General features: G+C 42.9%; 1 protein-coding gene across 4 annotated transcripts in view; it reads left to right on the plus strand.

Moving 5' to 3' along the window:
• The first annotated feature begins 2383 nt into the window (after nt 1-2383).
• The window catches only part of LOC121539016 (serine/threonine-protein phosphatase 2A 56 kDa regulatory subunit gamma isoform), a 32391-nt gene continuing 10846 nt past the window's right edge, over nt 2384-23928 (plus strand). For all 4 annotated transcript variants that reach the window (XM_041847193.2, XM_041847190.2, XM_041847191.1 and 1 more), the window contains exons 1-7: nt 2384-2551; nt 14308-14507; nt 17655-17765; nt 18450-18542; nt 19241-19371; nt 19533-19592; nt 20036-20144. In XM_041847193.2, coding sequence (XP_041703127.1) covers nt 2458-2551; nt 14308-14507; nt 17655-17765; nt 18450-18542; nt 19241-19371; nt 19533-19592; nt 20036-20144 — 798 coding nt within the window. In that variant the 5' untranslated portion in view covers nt 2384-2457. The remainder of the gene's footprint in view (nt 2552-14307; nt 14508-17654; nt 17766-18449; nt 18543-19240; nt 19372-19532; nt 19593-20035; nt 20145-23928) is intronic.

Genomic DNA, 23928 nt, shown 5'->3' on the forward strand with positions numbered 1-23928 from the left:
CAAAAAATCTCAATTCCACAAGAAAATGTGGAATACATCAAGGGATGTGAATACTTTCTGAAGGCACTGTATATGTCCATATCTACCTCAATTACCTTGTACCCCTGCACATTGACTCAATACTGGTACCCCTGTATATAGCCAAGTTATCGTTACTCATTGTGTATTTTTTTCCTTGTGTTATCATCTTTCAATTTTTTTTACTAAACTCAGCAAAAAAAGAAACGTCCTCTCACTGTCAACTGCGTTTATTTTCAGCAAACTTAACATGTGTAAATATTTGTATGAACATAACAAGATTCAACAACTGAGACTTAAACTGAACAAGTTCCACAGACATTTGACTAACAGATATGGAATAATGTGTCCCTGAACAAAGGGGGGGTCAAAATCAAAAGCAACAGTCAGTATCTGGTGTGGCCACCAGCTGCATTAAGTACTGCAGTGCATCTCCTCCTCATGGAATGCACCAGATTTGCCAATCCTTGCTGTGAGATGTTAGCCCACTCTTCCACCAAGGCACCTGCAAGTTCCCAGACATTTCTGGGGGGAATGGCCCTAGCCCTCACCCTCCGATCCAACCGGTCCCAGACGTGTTCAATGGGATTGAGATCCGGGCACTTCGCTGGCCATGGCAGAACACTGACATTCCAGTCTTGCAGGAAATCACGCACAGAACGAGCAGTATGGCTGGTGGCATTGTCATGCTGGAGGGTCATGTCAGGATGAGCCTGCAGGAAGGGTACCACATGAGGGAGGAGGATGTCTTCCCTGTAACGCACAGCGTTGAGATTGCCTGCAATGACAACAAGCTCAGTCCAATGATGCTGTGACACACCGCCCCAGACCCTCCACCTCCAAATCGAACCCGTCCAGAGTACAGGCCTCGGTGTAACGATAAACGCAAATCCGACCATCACCCCTGGTGAGACAAAACTGCGACTCGTCAGTGAAGAGCACTTTTTGCCAGTCCTGTCTGGTCCAGCGACGGTGGGTTTGTGCCCATAGGTTACGTTGTTGCCGGTGATGTCTGGTGAGGACCTGCCTTACAACAGGCCTATAAGGCCTCAGTCCAGCCTCTCTGTCTATTGCAGACAGTCTGAGCACTGATGGAGGGATTGTGCGTTCCTGGTGTAACTCGGGCAGTTCTTGTTGCCATCCTGTACCTGTCCCGCAGGTGTGATGTTCGGATGTACCGATCCTGAGCAGGTGTTGTTACACGTGGTCTGCCACTGCGAGGACGATCAGCTGTCCGTCCTGTCTCCCTGTAGCGCTGTCTTAGGCGTCTCACGGTACGGACATTGCAATTTATTGCCCTGGCCACATCTGCAGTCCTCATGCCTCCTTGCAGCATGCCTAAGGCACGTTCACGCAGATGAGCAGGGACCTTGGGCATCTTTCTTTCTGTGTTTTTCAGAGTCAGTAGAAAGGCCTCTTTAGTGTCCTAAGTTTTCATAACTGTGACCTTAATTTCCTACCGCTTGTAAGCTGTTACATTTACATTTTAGTCATTTAGCAGATGCTCTTATCCAGAGCAACTTACAGTTAGTGAATGCATACATGTTTTTTTGGTAGTTTTTTTTCATACTGGCCCCCCGTGGGAAACAGTGTTTAAACCCTTTACAATGAAGATCTGTGAAGTTATTTGGATTTTTACTAATTATCTTCGAAAGACAGGGTCCTGTAAAAGGGGCGTTTCTTTTTTTGCTGCGTTTATCTCTCTTTTTTCTCTCTCTGCATTGTTGGGAAGCATTTCAATGTTCTTCTACACCTGTTGTTTAGGATGCATGTGACTAATACATCTTTATTTTATTTGACACATTAGGCCTATTCCTCCAATGATTTAAAGCACTGCCACTGTAAGTGGAATGATTACAAGGATAGCCCGCAATTTTTGTGTTACAATAATTGATAGAAGATTTTGATTGTTGATGTTTCCTAAATTATACTCACTGATACATTATTTCCAGTGTGATATTTTTAGTGTATTATTTGAGATGTGTCATTTTTGCAGTGTTTTGTGTTTTCGTTTGATCACATTACAATTGGTCCATCATGTATGTACCTTTGTCATTCAAATAAATAATTTTACCAACCATTATGCACTTGGAGTCATGTTCCACAATGTCTAGAATAGAATACAGTGAATTTGTTGAGCTCCTACTCATTAGAGAAGGCAGGGCAAGCTTGAAACGTCTCTGAGCAATCACAGACTAATATGTTCCTCTAAGTCCCGCCCCCTGCTCTCTATTTACCAATCAAAATCCGCCTTTCCGAGCTGCCTGCCTGCGTCACTCTTGTGTCCGAGCTCAGCCAACCGGCTTGCTCCTTGCCGCTGACATCACTAACTAGACAGATCCCTCCAGCAGCCGAGAGCTTCATTTTCTCATCTGCTTTTGCGCTAAAATGGAGGCTGGCCCTTTGCCTTAAGTGGATTGCCTTCCTGGTCGAGTTTAGATGTTGACATGCAATAAAGCTGGAATCAGGATGGTTGTGGATGTACCTAATTCCAATGGGCCTTTCCAGCCGGTGGCTCTTATGCACTTCAGAGGTACGTAGGAACCATTGTTCCTTTTTGTCCTCAGAAAGAGAGACGGCATTTCTCTAGCTGTTCTGTTCCCCTCCATTGGTTCTTGGCTGATTTGTCACCAAGATGGGAAGATAAGCTTTAAGGGTCTTTGTTTCTGAAGGTTTGACGTTTTGGTAAGGGTTTTATTGTTTCCTTACAGGGGATCAGGGGATGTTTTTCTTAGGGATTGCGGGTAGAGCTCCATGAAAAGATTGAGAAAAAGCTGGTTTTTCTACTCTCTGCCCATCCCCCGCACAGCCCAGTGAGGTCATAGTTTAGGGAAGGTTTTCATTATGTTTCTCTCGGTTTGTGTGTTTGAGAGTGTGATTTGTATGTTTGTATATCTGTGTAAGTGTTTTTAAGAGGAAGGGGAAATAAATAGGGTAGGGCAGCCTTCGCCTGTGTTCGTTGCCTCTGTTCAGCCCGGCCCATGGTTTGTCACACTCCAGTTAATCTGGGGACAAATTGTCCAGAGCGTGTAGACTACTGCCTCCCCGCCCTTTCCCCTTTCCTTCCTCTTCCCAACGGAGGAGAGGTCGCCACCGCTAAAGAAGGGCAAAAGCCTGGTATTTCCCTCCCCTGAAACGACAAACCTTTGAGTCACAGTTAGTGGGCTAATAGGCTAGCAGTGGGCTAATAGGCTAGCAGTGGGCTAATAGGCTAGCAGTGGGCTAATAGGCTAGCAGTAGGCTAATAGGCTAGCAGTAGGCTAATAGGCTAGCAGTAGGCTAATAGGCTAGCAGTAGGCTAATAGGCTAGCAGTAGGCTAATAGGCTAGCAGTAGGCTAGCGCCAACACAGTCAATAGCAGGCTAGCAGTAGGGTATTCGGCTAGCACTAGCTGCTAGCGCAGTTTGTAAACTCTAGGCTAGCCAGCACACTAAGTCAATAGCACGCAGACATGGCCTCTTATGGAAAGGTGGGTCTATGCCCCCCACTGTTCTGTGAAAGCCAATGGGGTTGGTGGTGTTGAATAAGATCCATGATGCCGTGGGGAGGTATTGATTTGACTGTGAATTGGGAGTCGACGAATGACATTCATTTGTTTTGAACAATCAAGCGGTCTCTCTCTTATCCCCTGTGTCTTTGTAAGACATCGGAGGCTCTCTCTTGCAAATAGAATAGGAAAAGGGCCTTAGGTTTATTATTCAGAAAGCAACACACAATGGAAATGTGGGGAATGCGATGGGTGCATTGTGTTGTGCTAACGAGGCATGCTTGACCTATTCAGACAGAGCCCATGTCTTTCTTAGTGACCTGTCAAAATAATACAAAAAGCAAATGTCACTGGTCCTCTGTGGCTCAGTTGGTAGAGCATGGCACTTGCATTGCCAGGGTCATGGGTTCGATTCCCGCTGGAGCCACCCATATAGGAAATGTATGCATGCATGGCTGTAAATTGCTTTGGACTAAAGTGTGTACTAAATGGCATAGGTAGTTTGAGTCCTGGATGCTGATTGGCTGAAAGCCATGGGATATCAGACATTATGTCACATTGGAGCTCCTTGCTAAACTCATTTAAAGGCTGATCTACTGCTATCCTGAAATAAACAACCAAAATGTTTGCCTGGAAAGTTTGTCACAACTTACAGTAGCCCTTAATGGAAACAGATTGCGATTTTTGGAAACTGATTATGACCTACGCAAATGTCACTTTTAATAACCCCGACGTGACTCCCGTTACTGCTGTCACGTAAAGATGATCATACTTTTGGGGCAAGGCTGCCTCCCGTGACCCTATTGTGTCCTATAGTAATGGGAGTCACATCAGGCTTAATGTAGATGGCTTTATCTCTCTTGCACATCCTGTCAGAGAGGGTATTTTTAGGCACATGTACAGAAACTTTATCAGCAAGCGGTATGTAATTGGAGAAGTCTACGGCTGACATGGTCAAGGTAGGCAAAACAAGGGTGCATGGGAACACATGCACCCTTGAAGGCCCTGTTCTGGAAGCAACTACTGGGTGATTGAACATTTTAAACATAACATAAGGGCAATTCCACAGTAACAGAGTGATGCTGAGGCTCTGAATTTTCACTTTAAAATGTGGGCTAAATCAAACAAAAGCCAAGGATTGCAAAGTTAAACAAGCTTCTTTTAACAATTTCCACTTAACATTTTACAAAAATACATTTACTTGAACAGTGCAGATGCAAAGTTTGGTAACAGAATGACGTCATGAACGGTCATTCTGTTACCAAAGCCACTCCAGAGATGGTTGCACATTCACTTTCCTCAGTCAGTGCAAAGCAGGGGTATGATTTTACATTTTTTGGTAGGATTGTCCCTTTGGGCTCTCCTAAATGTAGGGCCAAACATTGTAGGGTAAATTCACAGATTTTTCCTTTCAATGAAAAAGCATCACAGAAACTTCTTGCACAGTGAGTTGTCATTTTTATGGTTACACCACTGAGTGATTTTCTCAGCATCAGTTCACCATTTACGTTTGATTGCTTGAGTAACACCCTGCCATTATATTCAAGTAAGTGGAATATTAGTGGAATCATGCTTTGCATGAAAGCGCTCCATCAAAATGTGCTTCAGATTATTTTTTATCTAGGCTTATGTCAGATGGACTATCAAGGGGTTTATTCGGCGTCTGGGCCCCAGCTCCTCAACCCGGCCTCTTGACCCTTAATGCATCCTAGTCTAAGACAACAACCAAAGCCTGTGGATATCTCTAGATCTCAAGTCTAATTTCCTTACTATTCATGTCGCTCAAACTTAATTAGAAAAATAGGTTTATCCAATTTGATAAAGATGGTGGTGTTGTCCCTTCCTCACCACAATAATGCTAGTGTATTGATGGAAGGTTCAATTCAAGAGTCTGTCCCTGCAGAGAATTGAATGGATACATTTGTTTCAGGACCCATTTCATATGAACAGGTCATTGCTTGGTGGATAGCCTATGTGGGCTGAAAGAGGCAGTTTTTTGCTGAAGCATGTAAGGTGTATGTGGAATATAGAACTGTGCAGGCAGGGCTGGTGATTCAACAGACAGTGGCACTGTTCGATTACTTTAGAATGCGTTCTTGATCCTTAATTCCGTCCTTGTTTCCTTGTGATAAACACAGATCTATAAGTGATTGGATGGGTGAAATAAATGTTTACTGCCTTATTACTTTGCCCAATCCAAACAATGTGGATTTCTGAGGCCCTTTTGAAGTATTAGAACTGAGCCTTTTGCCAAGTGTCAAAATCCACCAGCAGAAATGCCAGTCTTACCAGAACTAAATCTCTGCCCGTTTGAAACACACCACCTTCACCTGGAGAGAACACGTTAGGCCAGCTTTAAACCAGGGTTTGGAGCCAAAATTATTTTCCAGTCGTTTCGTTCTGAACAGAACCATTATTTTTCATTCCGTTCTACTGTGCCAAACTGCAAAATAAAGTTATGAACCTGTTCTAACTAACAAAAAAAGTACTGTTTATATCGTTTCTTTTTAAACCTTACATTAAATGACTTTACCAATCAGTGTTTACATGTGAGATGGACAGACAAGTGTAAGGCTCGAGATGCGACTGAAATTTAGCGGATGGGGAAAAGAGTGAGAGAGGGTGGAGGAGGCTTGTCTTGAAGTGTTGGTAATCTTGTTATGACATGCATTATCTGAATTATTCTCACATAATTATACCTAAGGAGGAGCGGCTTCTATGAAGGAACTTTTAATGTCTTTGAACTTCAGAGAGTTGGCTTAACATTGGACCAGGGCTAGCTAGCTAACAAGCTTGTGTGTGCAGAGTCTTACTTTTTTGTAGTTAAAAAATCCAATGTGAAACGTGATAACTATAGTTGGAAAAAAAAGTTTAGCAATTCTTCTGTAATTAAAAATCTCTCCCTAATTTCTAAATCACGCTGGTAATGTCAGTAGGCTATAGCCCAGCGTTTCCCAAACTCTGTCCTCGGACCCCAAGGGGTGCACATTTTGGTTTTTGCCCTGACACTACAAAGCTTGTTGATTTATTTGAATCAGCTGTGTAGTGCTAGGGCAAAAAACAAAACATTTATTAAAGTGACCAGTGTTCAATGACAATGTTCATAGGACAGCAGTCTCTAAGGTGCAGGGTTGAGTACCGGGTGGTAGCCGGCTAGTAAGTGTGACTGTAGTTCAGGGCAGGGTACTTGGCGGAAGCCGGCTAGTGGTGACTACAGTGCATACGGAAAGTATTCAGACCCCTTGACCTTTTCCACATTTTGTTATGTTACAGCCTTATTCTAAAATTGGTTAAATACACATTTTCCCTCATCAATCTACACACAACACCACATAATGACAAAGTGAAAACAGGTTTTTAGAAGTTTTAGCAAATTTATAAAAAAAACAGATACCTTATTTACATAAGTATTCAGACCCTTTGCTATGATACTCGAAATTGAGCTCAGGTGCATCCTGTTTCCATTGATCATCCTCGAGATGTTTGTACAACTTGATTGGAGTCCACCTGTGGTAAATTCAATTGATTGGACATGATTTGGAAAGGCACACCTGTCTATATAAGGTCCCACAGTTGACAGTGCATGTCAGAGAAAAAACCAAGCCATGAGGTCGAAAGAATTGTCCGTAGAGCTCTGAGACGGGATTGTGTCGAGGCACAGATCTGGGGAAGGGTACCAACAAATGTCTACAGTATTGAAAGTCCCCAAGAACACAGTGGCCTCCATCATTCTTAAATGGAAGAAGTTTGGAACCACCAAGACTCTTCCTAGAGCTGGCCGCCCCGCCAAACTGAGCAATCCAGGGAGAGGGGTCTTGGTCAGGGAGGTGACCAAGAACTCGATGGTCATTCTGACGAAGCTCCAGAGTTCCTCTGTGGAGATGGGAGAACCTTCCAGAAGGACTGCCATCTCTGCAGCACTCCACCAATCAGGCCTTTATGGTAGAGTGACCAGATGGAAGCCACTCCTCAGTAAAAGGTACATGACAGCCCGCTTGGAGTTTGCCAAAAGGACTCTGACCATGAGAAACAAGGTTCTCTGGTCTGACGAAACCAAGATTGAACTCTTTGGCCTGAATGCCAGGCGTCACGTCTGGAGGAAATTAGGCACTGCTCATCACCTGGCCAAAACCATCCCTACGGTGAAGCATGGTGGTGGCCGCATCATGCTGTGGGGATGTTTTTCAGCGACAGGGACTGGGAGACTAGTCAGGATCGAGGGAAAGATGAATGGAGCAAAGTACAGCGAGATCCTTGATGAAAACCTGCTCAGGACCTCAGACTGGGGCAAAGGTTCACCTTCCAACAGGACAATGACCCTAAGCACACAGCGAAGACAATACAGGAGTGGCTTTGGGACAAGTCTCTGAATGTCTGTGACTGCCTCAGCCAGAGGCCGGACTTGACCGGTCAAACATCTCTGGAGAGACCTGAAAATAGCTGTGCAGCGACGCTCCCCATCCAACCTGACAGAGCTTGAGAGGATCTGCAGAGAAGAATGAGAGAAACTCCACAAATACAGGTGTGCCAAGCTTGTAACGTCATACCCCAAAAGACTCGAGGCTGTAATCACTCCCAGAGGTGCTTCAACAAAGTACTGATTTAAAGGGTCTGAATACTAATGTAAATGTGAGAGTTCGGTTTTTATACATTTGCAAACATTTCTAAAAACCTGTTTTTGCTTTATCATTATGGTGTATTTTGTTTGTGTAGTTTGAGGGGGGAAAAACATTCTAAAATTGATTTAAATTAAGGCTGTAACGTCACAATGTGACTCGTTTCAGGAAACTAGGCAGAAATGCCTTCTGGAACTTCCATGTGCCTTAATAACAAACTTGTATGCCATCTGTAAATACGAATACAATTGTTAAATTACGAGCCTAGTTTGTATAGCCACGGAAAAAGACAGCAACCTCTCCGCTAGCCATGATTGGCTGAGATAATGAGTGGGCTGGACATGCCGAGAGATGAGTTCGGATTGGTCTGCCATGTAGCACGCTTCCGTCTATAACATGAGCTGGTCAGTATGTGTAGGTAATCCTTTTCTAATGCAGCTTTTTTGAACGATATCACGTAGTAGAACTGCATAAGTGTTGCTCTCCACTTTCTGGAGGACCGAGTTTTGAAATCTGTGGAGTTAGAGTACGATAGCTAAGGAGATGGAGAAAATTCTGGCGTTTGATTGCAAATATGCAGACTGAGTCGAAAAGAGAACAAGCAGAAGGCTGTTGTATAAAACACCTGTCTCCGGATTACATATTCAAACTAAGGGCAACCATGGCATCCGTCAGAGAGTGGGAGACGCGTCCATCCATGTATACGGGTAACATAGTCTAGCTAGCTACATTTTCAGATAATACGTTTCTAATTTTGTCAGTTTTATTTCAAGTTAGTGTACTGTTAGCTAGCTAACCTCAGTTGGCTGGCTTGCTAGCTAATGTTACGTGTATGATCTGTATAGTAATATTATTCATCTCAGAGCCATTTGCATGGCTAGTTATAGCCTAATGTTAGCTAGTGTGGTGGTAATTCTAACCAGAAGGAGAGACTTTATTATAAGATTTGCAAAAATGAAGCAATCAACCATCACTAAGAATAGTTAAGAGTTGAAAGCTCAACGAACAGTTGTCTCTCCTCTTATAGAAGGTACATCCTTTTTATCTATGTGACAGATGTGCAGAAACAGGCCCTGGGAACAGAGTTGTTAAAAAGTAATTTAGCTCGTCTGTGTATATCAAGATAGCTGATTCTCTTTCCTCCCTGTACTTCCCACATAGCTAATTTCCTGCCGATCGTAAACACAGGAGGTCACATACTGTGGTCGCACCCAAGCAGCTCATAAATCTGTGTGCTCAGATTTATGACTAAGTCACACAAGACAATGTTGTATCAGCAAACATACAACATATAACAATGGACAATTCTCTAAGTAAAACAGCATAGTATGTCTAATTAAACAGTATATGTAATGAATATTACATTTCCACCACACTAGCTAACATTGAACCTGGTTGGTTGGCTACCTGCAGATCCATGCAGGGTAGTAACGTCATGAGTTGGGATTATGGTTCATTGTTTAGCTAGCTAGCTAGCTAGCTACATGTCTTAACAAAAAACTCCACTATGCAAGTAACCATTTCAATAGAATGTTCATGATGTAACTGCGACAACTGTTGTTAGATGTAGCTGGTAGATTCACTCTGGCTATCTACTCCGATTTCAGAGCACTCATCTGAGTGTGCCAGAGTGCAGAATAACTGACGAATTTACGAACGCTCAACACGCGTTGAATATGGCCGGTGTCAGTAAACATTGGCAAAAACAGTGTATTTAAATTGTTGCCAGCAGCACAGTTGCAGTCACCAATGCACTGGATAACATAAAAACAGCCTAACCAGCTCTGCTAGGGCTAGGAAAATGGTCAGTGAGCTGTTCTCATTTGTGTCTGGAAGTATCTAGCCAACGTTAGCTTGGGTGCTTGACTGCGGTTGTTAGGTCAGAGTGCTCGGATCAACCCTACTCCTCGGCCAGAGCGTCCAGTGTGCGCTCCGAGAGCGTAACACTCTGAATTTACGAACGGACAATCTGACAACGCTCTGGCACTCCAGATTAAATTTACAGACACATCCGTAGTATAAACCAGCCTTTAATCTTGAAATCTTTGGTTGTTTAGTACATGGCCTCACATGTGAATCCTTAAAGAGATGGGTGGGGCTAAAGCTTAAGAGGGTGTGAACAATGCTGAATGGATGTAGACAAAGAATAGCTCTCCAGTAGGTGTACCAAAACATTAAAAGGCAATTTTTTCAAAAGTGAGGTTACAAGTTTATCAACTTTCAAAGCAGAATTACTTTCCCATCATTCCTCAACTGTAGTGTATGATATACCATTTTCTAGCTCTGAGTCTCTACTTTTATCCAATGTATGAAACACAATTTCAAATGTTGCTACATAAGATCGAGCCGGTCGGTCACAAATGTGGAAAAAGTGAAGGGGTCTGAATATTTTCCAAATGCACTGTATTTGACAGTCTGATGGCCTGGAGATGGAAGCTTTTTTTCAGTCTCTCTCTCCCAGCTTTGATGCACCTGTACCGTCGCTGCCTTCTAGATGGTAGCGGGGTGAACAGGCCGTAGCTCGGGTGGCTGACGTCCTTGATAATCTTCTTGGCCTTCCTGTGACACCGGGTGCTGTAGATGTCCTGGAGGGCAGGCAGTGTGCCCCCGGTGATGCGTTGGGCAGGCTGCGGTTGCAGACGGTGCAGTTGCCATACCAGGCGGTGATACAGCCCGAAAGGATGCTCACAATGGTGCATCTGTAGAATTTTGTGAGGGTCTTAGGGGCCAAGCTGAATTTCTTCATCTTCCTGAGGATGAAGAGGTGCTGTTGCGCCTTCTTCACTACACTGTCAGTGTGGATGGAATATTTCAGGTTGTCCGTGATGTGTGCGGCGAGGAAGTTGTGGCTTTTCACACACTCCACTGCGGTCCCGTCAATGTGGATGGGGACGTGCTCCCTCTGCTGTTTCCTGAAGTCCACGATCAGCTCCTTTGTTTTGTTGAGGGAGAGGTTATTTTCCTGGCATCACTCCGCCAGGGCCCCCTTCTCCTCCCTGTAGGCTGTCTCCTCATTGTTGGTAATCAGGCCTAATCATTAGCCTACATCAATGCAGTTTACAGCCTATAGACAATTGTGTACTCACTTACATTTTACATTTTAGTCATTTAGCAGACGCTCTTATCCAGAGCGACTTAGTCAGTGAGTGCATACATTTTTTATTTATTTTTATTTTCAGACTTGATAACAATACTAAATTGCACTGTGTTGTGATAACGTAGGCCTAATCAATAGTGGAGCTTTGCATGACCGGGGACCACAGAGCATAGCCTGGCAGAATGGACCGATCTGCCATGCATGACCGGGGACCACAGAGCATAGCCTGGCGGAATGGACAGATCTGCCATGCGTGACCGAGGACCACAGAGCATAGCCTGGAGGAATGGACAGATCACCACAGAGCATAGCCTGGCGGAATGGACTGATCTGCCATGCATGACCGGGGACCACAGAGCATAGCCTGGCTGAATGGACAGATCACCACAGAGCATAGCCTGGAGGAATGGACAGATCTGCCATTTCATAATCTGTTAACTGTTTTTCTTGCTCTTTGACAGGTACATATTTAACCTATAGCCCTAATATTTAGCTATAGGCTACAAAAGCTATCACATTTTTTTTATTTTTTTTTATACTAGGACTAGCCTATTCGGGGAAAGAAGCAGGCTTGCTTTTGCTAATTGCTGAACTGTCGTGTGTGTGTGTGTGTGAATTTTTGGCCAGTAATGATAATATTGTTGCACTGATGCATTGCAAATAGTTGCACAGGACAAAGAAGACTCAAAGAAATTGACATCCATTTGAACAATTTTAACCACTTGAGCGACGAGGCAAGACATGCTGTAAAAGATGCGCAGGCTAAACAACGTTTATTGAATTGCTACACTTAAATACGAGTTACTAATACTATTCTTCCATTAGGCATACGTGTACATCTCATATATAAAAACAATATATATATGTTTTATACAATTCACGATATATCTCGATTCAAATGATTTTTTAAAGAAAATAAAAAAGAAAGTTCTTTAAGCTTTGTTGTACAATAAAAGGTCAAATACAGTGGGGGAAAAAAGTATATATTTAGTCAGCCACCAATTGTGCAAGTTCTCCCACTTAAAAAGATGAGAGGCCTGTAATTTTCATCATAGGTACACGTCAACTATGACAGACAAAATAAGGAAAAAAAATCCAGAAAATCACATTGTAGGATTTTTTATGAATTTATTTGCAAATTATGGTGGAAAATAAGTATTTGGTCACCTACAAACAAGCAAGATTTCTGGCTCTCACAGACCTGTAACTTCTTCTTTAAGAGGCTCCTCTATCCTCCACCCGTTACCTGTATTAATGGCACCTGTTTGAACTTGTTTTCAGTATAAAAGACACCTGTCCACAACCTGAAACAGTCACACTCCAAACTCCACTATGGCCAAAACCAAAGAGCTGTCAAAGGACACCAGAAATAAATACTTTTTTTCCTGCATTTCAAACAGTCAGCAATAATCAAATGAATTCAGGCTTTGTGAAATTATTCCAAAATTAAATATAAGCCTTCCTCAACCATAATGACCGCTAATTATGTAATTATTTTATCCAAATAACCTGCTTTCTTTGCAATAATCACTGATCTGTCTGTGAAAATATAATTTTTGTTACGTTTACCAGAACCATTCATAATGCACATTCACTAATAATGATCTCATAAACAATCTCTCAAGCACAAGCCCACATTTCAAGTTTAGCCAACTTGGATCTATTTGCTAGCTAAGAAGGCAGAACAGTTGGATTGTTATGAACACACCCTTCTATCCATCCCCAGCTGTTTTGAACAGCATGCTAGCCTGTCCACTTTGTTTGGATGTTGAAATCAAGTGGCCTACCTTATTTCTCAGAATGAGAACGATTAGCCAATTCCTTATATAATTGTGTTTTTATGCTTATTGCACATTTTCTAAAACCGACTAGACAGCTAGTATAAGTCTTTGGCTAAAATGCTGCTAGCTGTACGTGCTAGGGGGAGGGGCTTGTGTGTTTAAACAGGAAGGAGCGAAGGAGACGGGACCAAAAAGACGTGAGAACAAGCGGACATAAACGCTCACATTTTTTATATTATATATATTTTTAAACTTGTTTTATTGCGATACAGGCATTTAGAATATCACGCGCAAACATACATTTTAATTGATCGAATGTATTTATGAAAATGTATGCACTCACTAAACTGTAAGTCGCTCTGGATAAGAGCGTCTTCTAAATGACTAAAATGTAAATGTATTTGATATATCGACCAGCACTGGTTCTCTATCATGCTGACTGACTGCCTGCCACCCTGCCACAGCAAATGAGGGATTAGTGATGGCAAATGTGCCCTGTCTTTGTTTACATTGGCAGTGTTGTTATTGGTGACTTTGGGACATGGTGCAGGCTGTGAAGCAAGAGTGTCTGTTCTCAGAGTGTTTTGTTACCAGGGTAGAAACAGGAAGCTCTTAAAACTCTATTGTACATACAGGAAGTGATGCCTTTTCAGTTGTGTATTTGACCAATGATGCGGCTGACTGACTCCACATCTGTAGGCTCTTATATATTGGGCTCTCTGAACTCTCACCCAGTTCTCCTCATTGAGAGGGCACTCTCCCCTCTCTCTCTCTCCTCACCCCCCCTCTCTCTCCTCACCCCCCCTCACCCTTTTTGTGGGAAAGGGCAAAGATGATAATAATAATAGTAATATGCCATTTAGCAGACGCTTTTATCCAAAGCGACTTACAGTCATGCGTGCATACATGTTATTTTTTTGTGTATGGGTGGTCCCGGGGATCGAACCCACTACCTTGGCGTTACAAGCGCCGTGCTCTACCAGCTGAGCTACAGAGGACCACGGAGACATGGCTGTTTATCTGAGTAGGGGACATAAGATTAAGTCCGGTCAAGCAGGGATTTGAACTAGAATTTTTAGCAACTATTTAACTTTGAAGGACCACCCCGGCTTTGAGACCATATGGGGTTATAGGGAAGTTGTCGTTCAAGTGAACAGGGTGAAAACTGGAATGTATATTTCTGTTGACAGTGTATTTTGTTGTTTGTTTTTAGTTTACTGTATTTCTCTCTCTTTATATATATCCTAAATAGAAAATTACACTTTCACAAAATTATTTAAATAAAACGTTATTTTCTCTATCCCTCAGACTGTGCTCCGGCGGAGCAGGAGAAGCTGTTTGTGCAGAAGCTGCGCCAGTGCTGCGTGCTCTTTGACTTCCTGTCAGACCCACTAAGTGACCTGAAATGGAAGGAGGTGAAGCGGGCGGCGTTGAGCGAGATGGTGGAGTACATCACCCACAACAGGAACGTCATCACAGAGCCCATCTACCCAGAGGTGGTGTATGTGGTGAGTGTCATCAGACTGGAGGAGAGGAGACACCCCTAAGGCCAACGCGGGTGGGCTGTTTCTCTGCCTGGGTATTGCTATTATCATTTCTGCTACCACCCAGAATGTGCTACTTTCTGACAGTCTGAGCTGTCCCTCAGAGTGTGCTACTATTCTGTGTCCCCACTGTTCAGAATGTAATACTAACGGTAGGGTAGCACACTTTTACAATATGTTTCCATATGACCGAATGTGCTACCATAATCTCGATTGGGGGTAGCACATTCTGAGCTGGTAGGACGACAACCTTCTGACAGTCTGACCTACTGCTCAGGATGTGCTACCCCCAATGACGGAGAGAAAGGGGCGAAGCGAGAAGTTTGACTCCGCCCCAAAATCTGTCCATTTTTTAAAATAAGCCCAAGAAGTGAGGAATTTTTGTATGGAGGTCAATGAGTGTCGAATTTGGTCAACAACAAAAAATTAATTGCTAAAATGCTAAGTGAGGCTTATTTGATCAAATAGGAGTTTTGTAATGGTTAGGTGTTACGAATGCACTGATGTAAGTGGACATACGTGGCATGTCGGCAACTTTGGAAAAACACCTACTTTATATCGGAGTTGTGCCTGTGTTCATAGAGATAGACAGAGGACTCGTCATGGATATAACCCGTTTTAGCATGGACATTTCCATTGAGGGCTTCCTCCATTTTAAAGTAGTCAACTGGGTGGGGATTCCTATGGGTTGGGAGCAATCAGCCAATGAATAAAATTGGCATCTTTAAAATGGAAATAGCCTCAATGGCGTTGGCCCATTAGGCTTGGGCGATATACCGTATAGAGGGGTATTTCGAAATGCCGACGGTATGAGTTATAAGCCACTGCTAATAGGTTAAGTATAACTATAGGAAATCTAAGATGTGTCAAATAAATTATCAAGCTCAGGGCTCCAGCTATGCATTTGGTTTGCTGACCTGCTAGCTAGATGTCAAGATCAAGCTTCTTGGTTACAGCAGAGACATTCAATCCCCTCCTGGATCAACATCCCTGTTGCCTAAAATGTTTTGTGCATCAAAAAAAGACATACAATAAAGTGTGTTTGTTTGTTTTGATATAGTGCCCCTTGGTAATACCATATACCCCGTTATGGTACAGAAACGGTATGCCGTTATGAAACTCTGGATACCCTACTGCCCATGCTGTCACAGATGCTATAATGGCACAGATACAACGATGAGTCCCCTATCTCTATGGCCTGTTGTTCACTCGAATATCTGTCCTCTCATTGGCTAGAATGGTCACGCCTGATCTTGCCTTCCATCTTTGAGGACATGTATTTCCATTGTTCAAGCGGTCACTTGACTATCTTGTCAATATAGTAGACAATCTTTGGCAATGAAGAAAATTGGAATTGCAATGTCATGAACCCTGGTTACGGCTCACATACAAATAGAAAGTAGCTATGGATGTCGTAAAGCCATAAAAAAAAACTTGAAAAATGAAGCTTGAAGCAATACTCTGCATGCGTGTCACCCATTTAAGTTAGCCCGTCGTGGTTTTTCATGTCAAAGGTCATAATGGCCCGGCGTACGTCTGTCATGGATAAGTGTAAACGCAGCAAGCCTTTTCAAGTGTCAAAGCCTTCCATTCAGTCCTGATTTTAAAATATTTAAATCATAATGCACTGCTCCCTAATCTCCTCTTCCTCGTCTGTCAGCTGTCATCACCCTTATCCACTCAGAAGTATTTCTCTATTACATATCTAAGCTTCCATATTTAGCTGTGAAGCTAATGAGAGTTATTATAATCATTTGACAGTGAATTAACAAGCGTCCCTCTGTCAATTAATGAATCTTCAGATTCAGATCCAGAGAACTTTAATGTCTTCAAAAGGCAGTTCGTTAGTCGAAGTACATACAGACAAGATGAAATGTGAATATGTAAAACACAACTCTCTTTTCAAAGCTAAATCTGGGCTTGAACGTAGCGTACCTAGCTATCAGCCCAACAGAAGTAGCAGTGTTCTATTCCTCAGGCCATCTGCACTGTCCCATGATCTGTCTTTACAGGGAATAACACTTATAGCACCCCACACGCCGAGTCAGTTGATGTTCGGAGACAAATGGGAACTCACTTGGGTCAAAGGAAAGAACGGTGGTTGACTTGGCCAAGTAGATACTAACTAGGGCCCTGTTTTTGAATACTTCAGACATGCCCCCTTCCTTCCTTCCTTTGTTCCCTTGAGGTAAACGCAGATCTGTAAGTGATTAGATGTGATAACGTGCGCTCGTCTATCACTTCCACTAATCCAACCATTTCAGATCTGTGATTAGTTTAGGGCTATTCAACTGGCGGCCCGCGGGCCCGTTTATTGCTTTAGACTGGCCCTTTTGATCAATTCTGAACATAAAAAAAATCTCTGCCAAACTCCGACTTTCAGTGCTAAAATGGCAAGCACTATGGTGGTGATCTATAGTGTGGGTTTTAGCGGTTTCTAGCGCCTATGTGGAATGTTGACTATTTGAATTTGGCTCTAGTGTTTGAATGGTTTAAGCTACAAAATATCACCCCAATACTGAAAGCTACGACTTTAAGGAACACTTACGTGCCTTCTGTTTCCCCCTCTGATGCTCACAAGGACTTGTTCGAAGGGAGTGTGACAAAATGCACCAAATGACTGAGGGAAATGAATTCAAAGCATACTTCCTTCAGACTGGAATTTGGCATTACCTGATTTGACATATCTTTGTTATTTATTGAGATGCTTAGTTTTCAGATTTTAAATAAAATGACCTAATTTAGTTTTAGGGAGCTTTTAATAGTTGTGTGTGCGTTGCTTTTTTTTTTATACAGTTCTTCAGAAGAATAATTGCATGTAGATAATGTCTGTCCCCCCCTGCAATGAACCTTTTTTTTTTTTTTTTTTTTTTTTACATCTGGCCCCCGTAAGAATATAGCCCTGGGTTTAAGGTATGACGGAAAGATCAAGGATGCATTCTAAACTATTCAAACATGGCCTATATCTTCTTGACAATACTTTCCCCAAGGCAATCCTGTTACATTCGATGTAAAACAAAACAGCCACTAAAGCAATTTGGCTCCATACTGGCCTTCATCACGGTGGTGTACTGAATCTGAATACACTCTTTTGCTCCCCCCCCCCCTTAGTTTGCAGTGAACATGTTCCGAACGTTGCCTCCGTCCTCCAACCCCACAGGAGCGGAGTTCGACCCAGAGGAGGACGAGCCTACACTTGAGGCTGCGTGGCCACATCTCCAGGTACCTAGGATATTTAATCACCCAGCTCACATGGCCTGGGTCGTGTTCATTTGGCACCAAAATGAAGAAAACTGACTTAAACCAGGAGGAACTACCTGGACTTTTACTCGGCTAATATTTATTTTCTGTTGTAAAGAGTTTTCAGTTGCGTGCCCTAATGAACACGTAACCCTGCTGTTAGAATGAAGTAATAATAATAATATAATAATATGCCATTTAGCAGACGCTTTTATCCAAAGCGACTTACAGTCATGCGTGCATACATTTTTTGCGTATGGGTGGTCCCGGGGATCGAACCCACTACCTTGGCGTTACAAGCGCCGTGCTCTACCAGCTGAGCTACAGAGGACCACGAAGTGCTGCAGATCTTCCAGTGCTGTATAATAAAAGTATCTAATCAGCATAAAAGGTCATTGGACCTTCCTTACCTCTCGGTTTGGCCAAAAAGAGCAGAGTCTGTTTATTATGGTAGGATGTTCTATACAGATATTACCGACGCTGATATGTGATCTAATGAAACATTTTGTGATTTTACAAAACGTTTTTGTAAGGAAGGGCATTCTTGTCATTCTTGATAAGCACTAACTGTAAGTCGCCCTGGATAAGAGCGTCTGCTAAATGACTTAAATGTAAATATGCATTCTGCAAATTATGCGTTTAAAAAAAAAAATGTTTTCTTTCCAGCTCGTCTACGAATTTTTCCTTCGGTTTTTAGAATCCCCTGATTTTCAACCGAACATAGCGAAGAAGTACATCGACCAGAAATTTGTCATGCAGGTAAGAGCTGAAAGAAACATGGATTATAGATAAAAAAAAATCCAAATGGACAAGTACAACAAAATCACAATATCAAACAATTTGGCTACTCTGATGAGAATTGGATCAAAGTGTCCTCCGGATGTGACATTTTGCTCCCAACCTCTGCAGAGCGCATCGGAGTATAATTAATATAGGCCTACATTGACAGGCACGAATGGTCTTTCGATCATGGAGTTGCGAGATGCTTTTTTGAGATCAAAGCGAGACACATTTGTTGTTGGGGAGAGAGGGAGGGAGAGAGAGCGAAACCAATGCTGCATACTCCAGTTGTAAGACTGTCTCTAGTGCTCAAAATTGTCCAGGATTCGCCTCTATTCAATACTGACCATGTAATTCTGACAAAGTTTAAAAAATGTATTTGAATAGCCTAATTGACAAGTAACTCCTATGCTGTCAATATTTCCCCTGAACTATAAGGCCACAACGGCAGGAGATATAATACATGGGATCAGATACCAGCAGTCTTCCATTGTCAATACCATTGATAATAGTGAAGGGTATTTTGTGGTTCCTTGCATCATACAACACCATTTTGAGTCACCTTTTTTTGCCCATGGTGTTACAGACCGTTAAAAAAATAAAAATAAATATCTGTCCTACTTGTGGCAAAAAAAAAAGTGAATGTCAGGCCCTGGAGGGATGTCATGTGTCCACAGCTTTTAGACCTGTTTGACAGCGAAGACCCGCGGGAGAGGGACTTCCTCAAAACCACTCTCCACAGGATCTATGGGAAGTTCCTGGGTCTACGGGCCTACATCAGAAAACACATCAATAATATATTTTATAGGTGAGTTTAATCTCGGCTGCTTTTTTTAATGTCAGATATTTGAACACATCAAATCGATTGCTGAAGATTCAACGGTGACTTGTAGTTTTTGTTTGGCATCACTACTAAGAAATGTATGTTTGGTTGTGTAACTAAAATAAAATATCTCTGTGTTTTGACAGGTTTATCTATGAGACTGAGCACCATAATGGAATAGCAGAATTGCTGGAGATACTTGGAAGGTATACCTTAAGCTCTAACTCAGCATGTCTTGCAGTACAGTTAGTTATTTTGGACTTCTAACCAGTCTCAGAATGTCTTCAGGACTGCAGATAGGATCTCTAACCATTGGTCTCATAATGTCTTCTTGACTGCAGATAGGATCTCTAACCATTGGTCTCATAATGTCTTCTTGACTGCAGATAGGATCTCTAACCATTGGTCTCATAATGTCTTCTTGACTGCAGATAGGATCTCTAACCATTGGTCTCATAATGTCTTCTTGACTGCAGATAGGATCTCTAACCATTGGTCTCATAATGTCTTCTTGACTGCAGATAGGATATCTAACCATTGGTCTGCTGCTGTTGATCCCTTTCAAATTCCATTACAATTTTGAGTTCAGTTGAAATGATTTAGATTAGAATCATTCTTATTGTAGTTTTTGTTTCTGTCTATTTCACAGTATAATCAATGGGTTTGCCTTACCACTAAAAGAGGAGCACAAGATTTTCCTGTTAAAGGTCCTGTTGCCTTTGCACAAAGTCAAATCACTTAGTGTCTACCATCCGCAGGTAAGCCCTTTGTGTCTGTCTATGGTCTGAGTTGTGTTCATTGGGCACAAAATGGAACTGGGAGGGACTTCCTTGTCCAATAAGAAACGTGTGTTTTCGGTTGAAAGGTTTTTGTATTATTTATTATTAGGATCCCTATTAGCCAACACCAATGGTGACAGCTAGTCTTACTGGGGTCCGACACATAACGAAAAATACAATTTACATACATTTAAAAACATGATTTTTTTTTTACATTTTAGTCATTTAGCAGACGCTCTTATCCAAAGCGAATTAGTGAGTGCATACATTTTCATACTGGTCCCCCGTGGGAATCGAACCCACAACCCTGGCGTTGCAAGCGCCATGCTCTACCAACTGAGCTAAACGGGACTATGAACATGTACTGTGTGGACATTTTTAACACTTTTTCCATTGTGTGGCCCTAATGAACACAACACAGCTCTGATGATTGTTGGGCAAACGTACAAAATCAGCAGGGGATCAAATACATTTTCCCCTCACTGTATCAGCCATGCTGCTCTGGGCTCTGTTCAAGACGGTGATATCAGCCATGCTGCCCTGGGCTCTGTTCAAGACAGTGCTATCAGCCATGCTGCCCTGGGCTCTGTTCAAGACAGTGCTACAGTGAGGGAAAAAAGTATTTGATTTTGTACGTTTGCCCACTGACAAAGACATGATCAGTCTATAATTTTAATTGTAGGTTTATTTGAACAGTGAGAGACAGAATAACAACAAAAAAATCCAGAAAAACACATGTAAAAAATGTTATAAATTGATTTGCATTTTAATGAGGGAAATAAGTATTTGACCCTTCTGCAAAACATGACTTAGTACTTGGTGGCAAAACCCTTGTTGGCAATCACAGAGGTCAGACGTTTCTTGTAGTTGGCCACCAGGTTTGCACACATCTCAGGAGGGATTTTGTCCCACTCCTCTTTGCAGATCTTCTCCAAGTCATTAAGGTTTCGAGGCTGACGTTTGGCAACTCGAACCTTCAGCTCCCCTCCACAGATTTTCTATGGGATTAAGGTCTGGAGACTGGCTAGGCCACCCAGGACCTTAATGTGCTTCTTCTTGAGCCACTCCTTTGTTGCCTTGGCTGTGTGTTTTGGGTCATTGTCATGCTGGAATACCCATCTACGACCCATTTTCAATGCCCTGGCTGAGGGAAGGAGGTTCTCACCCAAGATTTGACAGTACATGGCCCCGTCCATCGTCCCTTTGATGCGGTGAAGTTGTCCTGTCCCCTTAGCAGAAAAACACCCCCAAAGCATAATGTTTCCACCTCCATGTTTGACGGTGGGGATGGTGTTCTTGGGGTCATAGGCAGCATTCCTCCTCCTCCAAACACGGCGAGTTGAGTTGATGCCAAAGAGCTAGATTTTGGTCTCATCTGACCACAACCCTTTCACCCAGTTCTCCTCTGAATCATTCAGATGTTCATTGGCAAACTTTAGACGGGCCTGTATATGTGCTTTCTTGAGCAGGGGGACCTTGCGGGCGCTGCAGGATTTCAGTCCTTCATGGTGTAGTGTGTTACCAATTGTTTTCTAGGTGACTATTGTCCCAGCTGCCTTGAGATCATTGATAAGATCCTCCAGTGTAGTTCTGGGCTGATTCCTCACCGTTCTCATGGTCATTGCAACTCCACGAGGTGAGATCTTGCATGGAGCCCCAGGCCGAGGGAGATTGACAGTTTTTTTGTGTTTCTTCCATTTGCGAATAATCGCACCAACTGTTGTCACCTTCTCACCAAGCTGTTTGGCGATGGTCTTGTAGCCCATTCCAGCCTTGTGTAGGTCTACAATCTTGTCCCTGACATTCTTGGAGAGCTCTTTGGTCTTGGCCATGGTGGAGAGTTTGGAATCTGATTGATTGATTGCTTCTGTGGACAGGTGTCTTTTATACAGGTAACAAGCTGAGATTAGGAGCACTCCCTTTAAGAGTGTGCTCCTAATCTCAGCTCGTTACCTGTATAAAAGACACCTGGGAGCCAGAAATCTTTCTGATTGAGAGGGGGTCAAATACTTATTTCCCTCATTAAAATGCAAATCAATTTATAACATTTCTGACATGCGTTTTTCTGGATTTTTTTGTTGTTATTCTGTCTCTCACTGTTCAAATAAACCTACCATTAAAATTATAGACTGATCATTTCTTTGTCAGTAGGCAAACGTACAAGATCAGCAGGGGATCAAATACTTTTTTCCCTCACTGTATCAGCCATGCTGCCCTGGGCTCTGTTCAAGACGGTGCTATTAGCCATGCTGCCCTGGGCTCTGTTCAAGACAGTGCTATTAGCCATGCTGCCCTGGGCTCTGTTCAAGACGGTGTGAAGTTACAGAACGTTCAAATAGAAATACAGTGTGTAGAACATGATTCTCTTCCGTCAAGAATAGGGAGTGGTTTCAGCCCTATTCAGTTCATTTCTATCTGCAACATTCTGAACATTCTGCCCTACTGAATGCACACTATGGAAATATATAGAAATCTATGGACATGACTGAGTATAGGTGTAGTTCAGGCAGTGGGCTCACAGTGGGGCTTGTTTCCAATGGGGCCTGTTCAGACAGTGTGTGGGGGAGGTGAGGGCAGTACCCTGGCTGCTACAAGCTAGCTGGAATCAGATATCTGGCATTCACAAGCCAGAGTTACTATGGCGACAAAGGTCCTTGTCAGGGGCCTCTCGTGCTCTCTGGGCCGACCTCTCGAGCTCTCTGTGTCTCCCGAGTGGCGCAGTGGTCTAAGGCTGTGCCACTAGAGATCCTGGTTCGAATCCAGGCTCTGTCGTAGCCGGCCACGACCGGGAGACCCATGGGGCGGTGCACAATTGGCCCAGGGTAGGGGAGGGAATGGCCGACAGGGATGTAGCTCAGTTGGTAGACCATGGCGTTTGCAACGCCAGGGTTGTGGGTTCGATTCCCACTGTATGAAAAATAAAAAAATAATGTATGCACTCACTTAACTGTAAGTCGCTCTGGATAAGAGCGTCTGTTAAATGACTAAAATGTAAATGTAAAATGTGTCTCTCGCTCGCTCTGTGTCCCGCTCGCTCTGTGTCCCGCTCGCTCTGTGTCCCGCTCGCTCTGTGTGTCTCTGTCGCTTTCTGTCTCTCTCTCTTTCTCTCTGTCTCAATTCAATAGACTTTATTGACATGGCAAGTTAAATTACATACTTCGTCAAAGTATACACAAAACAACAGCAATAAAAATAGTAGTAGTGGAAATGGGATTACCATTAACAGCAATATTAATGAGAATAACAATACATTAAAGCAATAGTAGTCGAACAGTCTCAACATGACTGAGAAGACACATTACATGGAATGAAAGCCAAAACAAAACAGGAAATATTATTGACATTACATTACACTTTTCACTGGCTTTCCCTCAGGTTTTGGCAGGAGGACACATTTGGCTTTTCACCCAATAAATATTTTATAGTTTAAAATTCTTTGCACTGAATGATAATTTGGGGAAAGAAAGATTCTCTTAGGTCTGAGTATTTGTCACAGTGTAATAGGAAATGCAGCTCTGTCTCTACCTCTCCCCGGGGGCAGAGTGAGCACAGCCTGTCCTCTCTGGGCAGCCAGGTTTGCCTGTGACGACCAGTCTCTATAGCCAGACTGTGCTCACTGAGTCTGTACCTAGTCATTGTTTTCCTCAGTTTTCTATCAGTCACAGTGGTCAGATAGTCTGCCACCATGTACTGTCTGTTTAGAGCCAAATAACATTGAAGTTTACTTTGATTTTATGTGGTGTCTTTCCAATAGGTGACATAT

The sequence above is a fragment of the Coregonus clupeaformis genome, chromosome 21 (assembly GCF_020615455.1).
Source record: "Coregonus clupeaformis isolate EN_2021a chromosome 21, ASM2061545v1, whole genome shotgun sequence".
NCBI lineage: Eukaryota > Metazoa > Chordata > Actinopteri > Salmoniformes > Salmonidae > Coregonus > Coregonus clupeaformis.